Raw genomic sequence first — 12496 nt, forward strand, 5'->3', positions numbered from 1 at the left:
ACAATAGAAATGGAAATTTATCGTTAAATACCTGGAAATAAACAGAAAATGAAAGGCCAACTTTTTACATATAGTCAGTATGGAACTTCCCAATATAATGTGTACAGTAGTTTGACCCTATTTTATTTGCGAGAATGTTGGAATGACATTAGAAACTAAATATTTAAGTGATGGAAGATCTAATACACTGGCTTTAAAGTTTTAAAAGTAAGACGTAAAAGTAATTCTAGATGCGATAAACCAGCATGGGCGAGATTGCAGAGTGTAAAATTTATCTTGTGTACGTAATATTTCTGTACAGCATCTTCATTTTAACAGTCTTGGACCTAATTTGCCAAGATTTTATTCAAGAGACAATACATTGTAGTTGTGATGTGCATATGAGCAAATATTTGTTTTGTGTGCATATATATATGTACAAGGCCGAAATAATTCCGTGAAAGGAAATTATCTAAAAATAAACCTTTCCAAACAAGTGGCATTTAGGGTGTTTTGTTGGCTATATACTCCCTGACAGAAGATGGATAATTTTGCATGGTTTAGAAATTAGTTTTACATTTCTGTTGTTTTACTCGTGAGGAGATATGTTCCAGTAAAAGAATGAGTGTTGTGTTCTAATGTTTTCGTTAGGTTAGGCCTGTTAAGTTTTATGCTCTTAGAGCTTACACAACTTTTCTCAGCATGGAATTGACTGTTTTAAATTAGTCAATGCCAAAATTGCATTGACATTTGTGTTAGGTGATCAAAATCAGTATCATGCTGACATTTGCAAGGAGCTTCGTTAGGTTTGCTCTATGGTGCAAACTATCTGCTGAGGGTTATCACTAGTGATGAGATCAGAGTTTATGGTTATGGTCCTTGAGACAAAGCCAAAATCCACCCAGTATTGAAGTCCTAACTTAACAAAAAAAACAAAAAAAAAAACAGATTTGTCACCCAAACTTTGGTGACAAATAACTGGCTTATGCATCACAATAGACTGTGTCTCACTTCCTTCTTTATCAGACCTTTTTTTGACCAAAAGTAATATGAGAGTTTTTGATCAGATGGTAGCATCAGTCCTAAAAGTTTTGGAACCACCTAGAAAGTGAAGAAATGTTCTAGAATAATTTTATAAAAACTGAGTTATATATTAACTTTATGATATACATTTTACTTTTGGATACCTCTCAAGAACATGTATAGAAATATGTTGACAGTAGTTTATAATATTAGTGACATAACTTGCCAACTTTTAATAATTCATTTACACAGTTTATCCAATGGATTCTATGTAGAATTAATTGTCATGTAACAATGAGGAATATTGTAGCAAATTAGCAACTTCTGCTTATTGTAATACAAATTTAAGCAGTTACAAAAATCATCATTACTAAAATTTATTTGGTAAGATCATATTTATTTGATATTAAGTAAATATTACAAAATAAATACATCCATTGCCTGACTCTGTAAGGAATTGTGTAATATAGAAAGGAAACTGCTTTGTATATCATAGCACAGAAAAATAATGAAACCATGTTAATTTTGATTATAAATGAAAACTATTTGCTAACAAGGAAAATAATATTAATTTTTCACTTGGGAAAATATAACCTATTCTAAGAGCCTAAGGGTGTAAAAGCTGCTTATTAAATAATCAATGTGTAGAGTATTATGCATATTCCAAATCGGATCATAATAATGAAGTGCCAGGCTTTGAATTTGGATGTAGGTATTTCCTATGCATAGCAAGCATATTCGGTTCTAACTAGGCAACATCACAGTAGATTGATTACTATTGTAACTTAGATTGATTACTATTGTAACTGATTACATGAAATTACTACTACCTTTGTGGCTAAACACATTATGTTCTCTATTCCTACTGCCTCAGAGTTCCTGGCTTCAATCCTTTGCCAGAACATAGATGTTCGTTTGCATTCAACCATTTCATCTAGTCATTATTCATTATTTAGTTCAAAATTTTACCATATATCCATTTACATTAATTTAAAGTTACAATTCATATACCCTGGTTTTGTAAAGCAAATATCTGAAATGGAGATGAGACAGATTTATTGGTCTCAGCTGTTGTAGGTGTATCAGTCAAATTAATAAATTACATATAATGTAATTTAGTGCAAAATGTTTCCATTCTATTATTTTTATGGATATATTCATATGCCCTACTTTTGTAAGGAATAAATGCATCCTTTAGTTAGATACATTAATTAAGAAGCTTCATGAACCATTCATGTTTTTCAAGGAACGTTTGTAATTTTATATCAGTAGAATATTAATTATTCATATTAGTAAATTTCACATCAGTACGTAATCAGTATTTGTATATCTATCCATTCAATATTCACTTCCATTATCATGATTATTTGATCAATTTAACGAAGAAGAAAAGGAATTAATAAATAAAGATGTAGAGTTAGGAAGAGTGTTAGCAAATAATACAGGTGTTAGGTTTCTGAAATAAGTATGGCAGTCAAATGCCTAAAAGATCAGGCTGGATATTAGGAGTTTATTTTTGAATTTGTCTTCGTCACTTCTCTGGTGGGTGTCCACATGTGTGTAGAATGTAAAAAAAAACAAAAAAATGCCATTCTCCTTGCTTGTGGTTTCGAGCAACACTATTATCTTGTGCTTATCAAGACATGTGACATAAATTAAATAACAGGTTCATGCAAAGAGGTTTTTCCAAACTAATTTTTTTCTTGACATAACCCACTTTGTATGCACACACAAGAATTTCACATACTCATCCTTCATCCACACATCCATACTGGCAGAAAAGAAACAAAAATAGATGAAATTAATTTATTTTCAGTGAGTAAAATCAACAGTTCATGGAAGACATTTGAAAGATTTGCAACTTTAGTACCTAGAAATTCCTACCACAACCATGAAAATTCCTGTGATTATTCTCTTTATGGTGCATTGGTTTCAACCTGTCGCATACACCATGAACCCTTACAATCCTTGTCCCCTGGTTACAACAGCTACACAGGTAGTTCAAACACATGTGGTAAGTATGAAAAAAAATGTTTTTTGGTCTATTTTAGCACTTTCTAACTTGTGTTTAATTGTATTGTAAAGTGTATGATTTTTGATCGCTTGCTTTGTTTTCTTAGACAAATCACATGCACTGGAAATCCAGAATTTTATGGACAATAATTTTCAAAAACAGGCTTGAAGATTATAAAGGATGATTGAAGGATTCCAGTTATGTTAACAACTTTTTAATTACTGCTATTTCATTTGCTGACATGCCTTCCCAATGGCATAGTGGTAATGTAGTTTCCTTGTTATCAAGAGGTCCCAGGTTCGATATCCAGTGGAGGTACATAGTTAGGGTGACTGGAACAGTCCAGTTTCAGAGATATGTCCCAGTCATCCCGTTGATGTTATTATAAACACTATTTGTCCCATTTTAGAAACATCTAGGAGTTAGCTTGAAATCAAGTCTAAATTTGAGACATTTCATTCTAAAGAAAATGTCAATACAATTGTTAAACTTAGCATCATGCTAAAACAACTTAACTGCGTTTCAAGCACTTCATAACAATCAAAATGTTTCATTGTTGTCGAGAACGTTCCAGCAGACAGTTATTTACTGTTAGCTCATGTCGCAGGTTGTATTTTTTTGTGTGTGTTCCATTGTTTTGTAGAACAGTGAATAAGCATGCATGGTAAAGAAGCATACATGTAGTTTCGATAAAAATAATTCAAAGTCCTGAACTTAAAAGACAAATCTCGTATGTCAGGTATGTGGAGTTTTATGAACAGTTGGTAAAGAATGCTGTTCTCAAGAAGAATGGGTGTTCTGATAAATAATTCAGCATACGGACTAACATCGAAGGTTACTCGGAAGAGAACAGAAACACTATGTAAGCCATACCAAGATTATAATAATTATTATCTTTTTATTTCATTTATGTTCATGACGTACATAGATGGATCAAAAAAAGACTTAAAGCAACAAATGAAAAAAACACAGTATGACCTGGTATGAATTGATGAAGGCTACACACACATCACTTTTCCATGTAATCGCCAACACGTAACAGCGTTAACGTGACACAATATCTGCTGCCGGAACATTCCTCGCCCACAAGAAGCATATGACTAGGGAGTGGAAGTTGATGAAATGCCATCTTTTTTCTGACATCTCATACAAGATGTCCATTAAATATACACAATATTACACTTCGTCTAGAACCCAAAAAAGGTAATTTTAAAGCAATTTTTTTAAATTTTTTTGCCAATTTTCAGGTTTTAGGTCATTTTTCCCAATTTTCGGCATTTTTCGCAATATTCGGTGTATCGTTTCGTCATATTTTGTCACTTCTTTCATTTTGGTAATATTCCTGAGTCTTTTCACCAAGGTGAACATAGGCCTATATTTATCTCGTAGGATTTCAATTTACGAGCAAAAGAAATGCTGAACTGGTGACAGTCTTTGTTGTGTCGGGGGAAACTACCAGGGGAAAACTCAGATTTAAGATCAGGTAAGGAGAGGCTGGATTGTTTAATTTTCTTTTCATTTCAATTTTTAACCTTAAACTAACAAATTTAATGGTCATTTTTTGCATTTTTTACGTCATTATTTCCCATTTTTTAGGACATTCTATAGGTCATATACACGTACCTATATTTTTAGGTCATCAACTTCCGCTCCCTACATATGACACTCCGCACTTCTACGGCAGACCAATTCTGCAAGCGTCTCGCCATTGCATTGGCTACTACGCCTCTGATGATAATCATAAAGTTGTCAAAACTCGCCACGCGTATATTACGCCATCTGTTGTACCTCCGGGTAAACCAATTAGTTACCTCCTATTTCATGCATTCACAAAATGCTTGTTGTAACCTTTTTTTCTGATCCATCCACGTATCATTCAAATGATCCATATTTTATTGAATAATAATAATGACATGAAAGTTACAATTAGGTCTAGCCGATTTTTAAGGAGGGGGTAAACTGACCTCTATCGGGCCAAAATATTATGGTCGCCCTGTACATAGTGATTCATGTTCCACTTTAAACTATAGGTCCAGTCCCAATTAGCCTATCTGTCCATAAAGTGGACTTAAAATAAAAATAATAAAATTCACTTCAAGTGACAGTGCCTTGACTGTAACTTGGTTACATTTAAGAAATAAACTTTCCAGAAGCTACTTATTTTGGATTTGAATCCTGCCCCTCTGTCTCTCTCTCTCTCTCACTCACTCGCACCCCCTATCTCCCTGTGTGTGCTTGTGTAGGATATATAAAACAAGTAAGCATAAAGAGATAATATGTGAAAAATACTTCATCGTAACAAATAAGAAGAAATGTGTTAGCTCACGTTACCTCTTAAATATTTTGCTAACATACAGTGATTCTAATTTTAACATTTTTATTGTTAATATAATTAACCCTTGTTTCCATATTAAAAACACAAAAGTTGCTGACCAAGGCAGTTTATTGAGATTTAAAAACACTTTAAATGTAACGTTTCTACCCTCCATCAGGGTCTTCCTCAGATTTTTTTTTTAAAGAAAGGATGTTTAGTTCTTCGTCTGAGGAAAATCCTGACAGAGGGTAGAAACGTTACATGTAAAGTGTTTTTAAATCTCAATAAACTGCTTTGGTCAGCAACTTTAGTGCTTTTTACTGTAATTAATATCTAAGTGGCATGAGTACGAAAATGGTCTTGGGATTACACATGTTGACAAAGATTCGTCTCATGAATTTATAACTTTAATTGATTTTCTCCCAAGTTCCAGTTTTATTAAATACTAATGTCTGATCTTTCTTTGCTGCTCATGCAGATATTCCGCCATGGTGATAGATCGCCTGACAATACCTATCCTACAGATCCCTTTTGCGAACGGGAGAATTGGGCACATGGCTTTGGTGAGCTAACAAATGTGAGTATCTTCTGTACCCTATTTGTTATATTAATTTTAAACAATAAAAAATCATAGTAAAAGGTATATAACTCACCTAAGCATGTCAATAGATTGATGTCCATTATTTTGCCAACGTCTCTTCTCTGGGAAATTATGAATGGACCAGTGGCGTGGCGTGACTTTTTAAAAAGTGTTACCGGCTATCAGTATGACAATTATGCCTGCTAGATGTTATTATACGGCCCCCTTCAGTAAAAAAAAACATGTCTTTGAGCTAGATATTTGAGCATTTCATTCTTGTTTTGCAATCAGCACAGTGATTTAGCTACAAACACACTTAGAAAAAACTATCACTCATGAGACAGTTACCACGAAAATCCAATGAATAGTGGTAGACCCTTGTCAATTCTTCATTTGTCTCTATTTCTTTGCAATGAGGTGCGAAGGGGAAGAAGACGAACCACACTTTTCTCGGGTCAGTTTGACGTTTGTGTGGTGAGCACTGAGCAGACGACAGAACTCCGCTCCTTTGTGGAAGGAAAACCCAGCTGGTACTACTGTTGCAAGGTTTGTCCAAATCACGAATCACACCAAGGAACTATATTTTCATCTATTACCTAACTGGTCTCAGTTGTAGTTCAATCCAGCCTTGACTTTGCAGTCTACCTCTAGTTGCTTCACAGAAATAGTATCCCCATTTTAGGTGGGATTTAGTCCTTTTACGCCAATCCGATGTGACAACACTGGCTGCTCCGGTAGGTCTGAACGGCAACAGGACCCCTTAACAAGCATATGAATAACCCCATAGTACACTATGCCCCAAAGTCTTTCCCTGCATTGGTGCAGTCTTCTCCCTTGTTGCCTCTTCAGGGTAGCGGAACGGCCTTCCTCTTCGCTTCTGTTGGCTGCAGAAAAAATGTCCTAGGCAATATCTACTCGACGGCAACGGTGTTCATTAACATATTTAACAGTGTTGTGATTTTATTGAAACAACTTTTTAATTCTTTAAATTTTGCTGTTACTTGCGGTAACACCGGCTACATGCACGCCACGCCTCTGGAATGGACCAATGAAAAGGTTAACATATAGTCATCATATGGATTGTAAAACTGTGCTGTATAACAAGGGAAAGGAGGGGGCATAAACGTGGACAAAGAGGTAAAATATTTTGGTGCTTATTTGTTTTTACATCCTCCTATATCTTACACTCAAATGTTCAGTTAATCTCTTCACCACAGTATAGTGCCCTTCATTTTCCCAATCGGAGAGAAAACCATTGCAATAAATCTAGGGGTGCACACCAACAAAGGAAGGTTAGTTCAGAGTTGCCAAACATGTTTCCACTCTCCCCCTCCCTACCCTAAAACAGAATAGGGAGAGGGTGGAGCATGTGGACCTTCCTCCCTTGAGCATTTTTGAGAGTCTCGAAAGACTTTCTTTTTTAATCTTCATGTCTTCATCCCTCCCTCATATACATACTGCTGGGTGATGCAGTGACCATGCCCAGAGGAGGACTGGTTGCTGATAGATGATAAGAGGGGAAAAGATGTGGCAACTGTCAACTGTGGAATGCATTGTGGTTTTGGCGAGAAGAGGGATGGGGTAAGAACACTATACCGTGGTGAAAAGAGTACTGTACAATAGTAGCACTCAGAACGAGCATTGATGTGCACTATTGTACGCCAACCCTTGAAGTGGAAAATGTTAGTTAGGGATATGTTTGGTTGAGTATTGTAGTTAGCTGGATGCTCCTATGCTTTAACATGGTGACAGTGAGAAAGCTGGGGGAACACATCCCCCTGCTCCCTCACTTCATGCAGTGATGTACACAAAGAAATGTGTAGAATTTTCAGCAAAAAATGCAGGTATGACCAGGACCCAAACCTGTGTCTCTGGCTTACCATGTCATTGATCTATCAACTTAGCCATCGAGCCAGCCCTGGCTTCACCTGATTTTCACTGTCTCTGTTAAACCTGTGTGGAATTGTCTCTGTCAATGATACTGCAATAGGATCTGCTTCTTTTGAAGTCAACTTAAACAGCAACAGTGAAAAATTAGGTGAAGGCAGGGCTGGCTCGGTGGCTAAGTTGGTAGAGCAATTGCATGATATGCTAGAAACCTGGATTTGAGTCTGGTCGAGCCTCCATTTTTCGCTAAGATTTCTACATATTTCTTGTATACCAGGTGTGCCGGTTAATAATTCTTAATTGATCCAAAAGAAAACAAGTGTATCTGGGGTGAAAGGTAACAAATGCTTTATTCAAAGTATGTGCCATCGCTAGCTATACATTCTGCCCATCTGTCCATCAAATTGTGGATGAAAACAAGTGGTTGTCCGAAGGGGCTAAGTCTGGTGAGTATGGCGGGTGGGGCAAGAATTCCCAACCAAGTGCAGAAATAGTGTCTCTGACGCCTTTTGCTGTGTGTGATGAGGTGTTGTTGTGGTGCAAAATCACTTTCCGTGTCTTGTCACCCAATCTGGGCACTTTTCGATCAACGCATGGTTCAAATTGATGAGTTGTTGACGGTAGCAAACGGCACTCACTGTTTCACCTGGTTTCAGAAGCTCATGGTACACCACACCCTTCTGATCTCACCAAATGCACAGCATTTTCTTCCTTCCGAAGCGATTCGGTTTTGCGGTCAATGTTGAAGATTGTCCTGGGTCAACCCATGACTTTTTGCATTTTGGGTTCTCGAAGTAGATCCATTTTTCGTCCCCAGTCACTATCCGATGCAAGAAAGATTTTCTTTCATGCCGAGAAAGCAACACTTCACACACCGTTTTTCGCTTTTCCATTTGTCTGTTGTTCAGATGATGTGGGACTCATTTTCCTGCCTTCTGGATCTTTCCCATGCCATGAAGACAATCAGATATGGTTTGGCGACCAACATTTAACTTCTCTGCCAATTGTTGTTGCGTTTGCGTATCATCTTAGTCCAACAGTGCTTGCAATTCGGCGTCTTGAAATTTTTTCGGCTGGCCCAGTTGATCTTTGTCTTTCAAGTCGAAATCACCACTTTTGAATCATCGAAACCAACACACACACACGTCTTGCATTAGGACATTGTCACTACGTTTCCACAAGGATACGATGGCTTTCACTCGCGTTTTTCTTTTGATTGAACAAGAAAAGCAGGACGTGTCGCACATGCTCCTTATTTGGTTTGAAAGTCAACATGTTTCCCACACAAACCCAATATCACGATCACTCGCACTCGGTTGCACATCCACGGTGTTTTGACAGGTACTGTCCTGGCAACACACTGACGTAACAGTTGAGACTGTGCACCAACCCTTGCTTCCAGCACCATCCAGCGACGAAATTAAGAATTATTAACCGGCACACCTGGTATATGAATCATTGTAAAATTCTTCTTCTAGTTTACAGTTGTTAGGTTAGGTTAGAAAGAATTATACAATGCAAGCAGTATGTACATAGGCTATGTGAAGAGATATGTGGTACAATCCAAAAGTTCGGGTACTCAGCTCATAGTTCCTTACCATGATGATTTCAAAACACCGATGCACAACCACCTTTTAAGTAATCTGCTTCGGCAATCATATATGTTTGCCAGTGCTGGTAAATCTGCTGGTAGCCATGTTTTGCAACCTACTGTAACAACTCCTGCGATGCTGCTTTCAACTTATTTTCTGATGCAAAACAATGGCCCCTTTAGATGAATTTTCATGTGTGTATGTATGTTCAGTGTGGGAGGAGGGGGTTAGAAGTCACAGGTGGCTAAGTCCAGTGAATAGGCAGGATGTTCCATGTGTGACCATAAACTCTGCGACTATTATGGACTGTGGACAGGTAGGTGCATTATCATGAGAAGGTACCATTGTTAACTTTCCCACATCTCGGGCTGCTAATGGCAGATGGACTCCTGCAAACAACGTGAAACTTCCTCTTAAAACGTTACTTTTTTTTAAAAAAGTGTTTGAATACTTTTAACAAGCTTAAACTAGAAGTTCAAAGAAATGTGTGTTTCAATTTTACAGACAGGGAAGCAACAAATGTACAGACTTGGACAATTCATGAGAAAGCATTATTGGAATCTTCTAACAACCGAGTACAACCCAAGGGAGGTTTATGCCAAAAGCAGTGACCTTGATAGAGCAATCATGAGTGCACAGTGCATCCTTGCTGGATTATTTCCTCCACCCAAGAATCAAGTGTGGGATTCAGATATAACAAATTGGCAGCCCATTCCAGTGCATACATTGCCAAGACATCGAGACAAGGTAAAATGGAGGTAAATTCTATTATATTTCTCTTGCTTAGATTGACATAATATTGAAAATAGGTGGAATGTTTGTTTTTTCCTTATATTCTGTTAGCTTGGTAGCCAAGAATGGGTCCAGATTGAAATCCCAGCATGAACATGGGTGTTCTTTGCAAGTGTCCTTTCATCAATTTTATCATATCATCACTCATCTTCATCATTGCAATTAACCAAAAATAACAGAAAAGCAACACCTAATAACAAATATACAAAAAGCAAATACAATTTCTTAAGTTTTGTTTAAAGAAAACACAAGGCATTTTGTTATCAACCAGTGACTTAAAATAACATAAAATTCATGTTTTCTTGCATTTACTTTTCTTTTTACAGATTTTGCGGAAAGACAGACCATGTCCAAAGTACAGGAAGCTATTGTATAATCTCTTGAGAACTCCTGAAGTGAAGGAGTTTGAGAGATCTAATTCTGATCTTTATGACTTCATTGATGCTCATGCAGAGACCAAAGGTACTACAATAACCACCATTGATCGTTTTTTTGAAATTTTTCACATCCAGGTAAACATTTCATCATGTTTTATTGCTTTAGTCATGTCTTTGTGTTGTTCTATGATAAATAAATGTTGATCATAATATTTCAAGTAAACCAAATCAACTCTACAGTTGGAGGCTTTGTAACATCTGATTCATTGCATTTTTAGCACATCATCATCCTGAATCCAGCAAATACATTCTTAAAAATTACAGTTTACTTGTGAATAGTTCACAGTAATGTTGATGCATGTAAACAAGCATTTCTCTTCTTCCACAACTCCACAGTTCACAAAGTAATGTTGATGCATGCAAACAAGTTTTTATCTTTTTTCACAACTCCACAGTTCACAAAGTAATGTTGATGCATGTAAACAAGCATTTCCCTTTTTCACAAGTCCACAGTTCACAAAGTATTGTTGATGCATGTAAACTAACTTTTCTCTTTTTCCACAACTCCATAGTTCACAAAATAATGTTGATGCATGTAAACAAGCATTTCTCTTCTTCCACAACTCCACAGTTCACAAAGTAATGTTGATGCATGCAAACAAGTTTTTATATTTTTCACAACTCCACAGTTCACAAAGTAATGTTGATGCATGTATACAAGCTTCAGGGGTGGCGGATAGGGTGGGCAGAAGCTTTAGGGTGGCAGTATAAATGTAAGACCATATATAGTATATATGTGTATGTAAGACATATGTATCGCCCTCTCTCTTACACTCCCGATTTTCCTCTTACTTCTTTTCCCTTTCCTTTTTTTGTTTTCCTCATTATTCTTTTTAAATTTATTCTCGCATCTTGTTCCATTTCCTTTTGCTTTGTCTCTGATGGACACAATTATTTCAAGGAAGCGTTTACCCATGCGCAGCCATGCATTCTAATCACATTCTTTCATGCATGTTAATACAGTGAAGTAAATGTGAATTAGGTTTAAGCTCATGTTGCAAATACAAGGCACATACTTGATTTTATGTATTCGGCGACAGTGATAGAAATTGCGATGGTAGACAATCGTGAAGTTTCTTGTAATTTAAATGCACGTTCCTGAGGATAGTATTTTCATCGTATGAGTTTTTGACTGAAAGAGATTTCTTACTCCTTGGGGGTCACTTTTCTTAGGTTACAAGGTTTGTACAACTGACAAAATTATACAAATGTTTGTAGCGATTGGGTGCCAATATTTGAGGGGGAAGGACAATATACTTTTTCTTGGTAGAAAAGGCTTAGCATTAATGGGCTATAGTGCGAGGGCGAAAAGTGGCAAAATGTGGTGGGGGGAACTGCATCCCCACTTACTGCTCCTCCTAATTGCCGCCACTGAATGATTGGATTAAAATGAACGTCTTATTAGGAATGATTTAAAACACACACGGAAAATCAATTCTTTGTTCATTGTCCATGAAATATTCCTAGGCTAAAGAAAGGCTATTTTAACAAAATATCACTCATAAATAATTAACAAGTAAGATTGAAAATCTATTCAGAATTGAAGAGATTAATAGCTAAGTTGCTATTTGTTTTCTGTACTGTCATGTTACTAATGCAGGAGACGCAATACACGTATGCTTACATGAACATATTTTTTGAGGTAACAAAATGATATAGGACAAGGAATTCATCGAAGTTGATCACCATACCAGTAATAATTCATCTATTTTCATAGATGACTTGGGTTGTATGGTGTGAACATTTTGAACACACTAGAATGTCAACCTCTATCCTGTGCAGAATACCCTGGAAACTTTTTTCTTTCAGGGCAACGAGTCACTGGCACTTGGAACCACTGTCAAAGCAATAATTATGAGTGTTTGTATTTTGAGTGTC

The 12496-nt window shown here is 36.5% G+C and overlaps 1 protein-coding gene across 1 annotated transcript in view; it reads left to right on the forward strand.

Moving 5' to 3' along the window:
* Positions 1–1308: 1308 nt before the first annotated feature.
* Positions 1309–12496, forward strand: part of LOC145998451 (prostatic acid phosphatase-like) — a 31908-nt gene continuing 20720 nt past the window's right edge. Inside the window, exons 1-5 of the mRNA XM_083134862.1 lie at positions 1309–1386; positions 2819–3016; positions 5809–5907; positions 9894–10136; positions 10508–10693. Coding sequence (XP_082990988.1) covers positions 2894–3016; positions 5809–5907; positions 9894–10136; positions 10508–10693 — 651 coding nt within the window. The 5' untranslated portion in view covers positions 1309–1386; positions 2819–2893. The remainder of the gene's footprint in view (positions 1387–2818; positions 3017–5808; positions 5908–9893; positions 10137–10507; positions 10694–12496) is intronic.

This window comes from Lepisma saccharinum, chromosome 14 (assembly GCF_977018435.1).
Source record: "Lepisma saccharinum chromosome 14, izLepSacc3.1, whole genome shotgun sequence".
Lineage (NCBI taxonomy): Eukaryota > Metazoa > Arthropoda > Insecta > Zygentoma > Lepismatidae > Lepisma > Lepisma saccharinum.